The following is a 1,216-nucleotide window of genomic DNA, read 5'->3' as shown; positions in this document are numbered from 1 at the left end:
AGTCCTAGTCTGCATACCACAAATGGATTATTACAGTAAAGCGGAACAGAATACGGCACTTTCTTGAGCAGGAGAAAAACAGTTTGGAAAAGTTAGCAAGATTTTTAAAAGATTCAGACTTCAAGGATCAATAACTCCTTTGATAAACATTTAAAATTGACAACAAGTGTCTGTTGCGTTTTGTCTTAACTTTAACAATGACCTACAAAGGCATTAAAAAAAAAAAGTTTTTTGTTTTGTTTTATTAGATGGAAAAAGATATTTAAAAGAAATCCATAATCTCTCAAAAAAATTATCAAAACAAACAAATGGTTTCATTAATATGAGCTAGTCATGAATACTCATCATAGTTATACTACAACAATAATTTAAAAAACAACAAAAAAAAGGTAATTATGTTTTCAACAATTTTTAACACATAAGAACTCTTGGAAATATCAGAGTATTTACCTTTTATCTGTGGTAGATCCCACACAATTATCTCTTAAGGGAAAATGGGCCTGAGCTCTTATGAGTTGATGGAGATATCGACCATATATGATCTAAAATATTAGTTTTGAAGATACTGAATCTAATCATCAAACCTTCTCACATGACTAATTATCACCTATTTTTTTGACCACTTTTTAGCTAACTTTTTTTTCACTTGATAGTTGCACTTTTTTTTTGCTTGATTGTTCAAGCTACTTTACAGATGTACTTTTGTTCCTCAAATCCCGAATGTCTAAAACAGCAGCTGTTTTTGTTGGTCAGATCTCGAGTGCTTGTTCTGGGGTCAGTACTTCAACAGTCATGTCGGGCTGCCGTCTCTGAAGAGAGATTTTCACCTGGTGACCCAGTTATGGGGTCGGACACTGCAGCAGCTTGACCTCGCAAACCAGGTTTTCACCGAGGAAGACTTGGAGCTGGCCATGGGTTACTTGGCAGCTCAGACGAAGACTCTCCGCTCGCTCAACCTCAGTGGGACCAGGATCACCCTGCGTGGAGTCAGGTACTCCATGGAGCATGTCCAAATCAAGAAGGCTGGTAAATTTGGATGATTAAATCTTTAACATGATCTCAATTTACAGGTATGTCATTAGTCGCATGCACGCGCTGGACTACCTCAACCTCTCATCCTGCCGCTATCTGCCAAGAGGACTGAAGAAAATCTATCGGGGCCAGGAGGAAATCCAGCAGCTGCTGGACAAACTGAAAGAACTTGTTTGAATACAGA

General features: G+C 37.7%; 1 protein-coding gene across 1 annotated transcript in view; it reads left to right on the top strand.

Moving 5' to 3' along the window:
* Window positions 1-1,216, top strand: part of fbxl6 (F-box and leucine-rich repeat protein 6) — a gene marked incomplete in the record, with an annotated part of 15,860 nt that overhangs the window by 13,652 nt on the left and 992 nt on the right. Inside the window, 2 exon segments of the mRNA XM_036214123.1 lie at window positions 754-991; window positions 1,071-1,216. Of these exon segments, the coding sequence (XP_036070016.1) occupies window positions 754-991; window positions 1,071-1,209 (377 nt within the window).

Source organism: Oryzias melastigma, linkage group LG11, assembly GCF_002922805.2.
Source record: "Oryzias melastigma strain HK-1 linkage group LG11, ASM292280v2, whole genome shotgun sequence".
NCBI classification, from domain to species: domain Eukaryota; kingdom Metazoa; phylum Chordata; class Actinopteri; order Beloniformes; family Adrianichthyidae; genus Oryzias; species Oryzias melastigma.
Note: the sequence above shows the minus strand (reverse complement) of the source record. Positions and strands in the feature narration are given on the sequence as shown.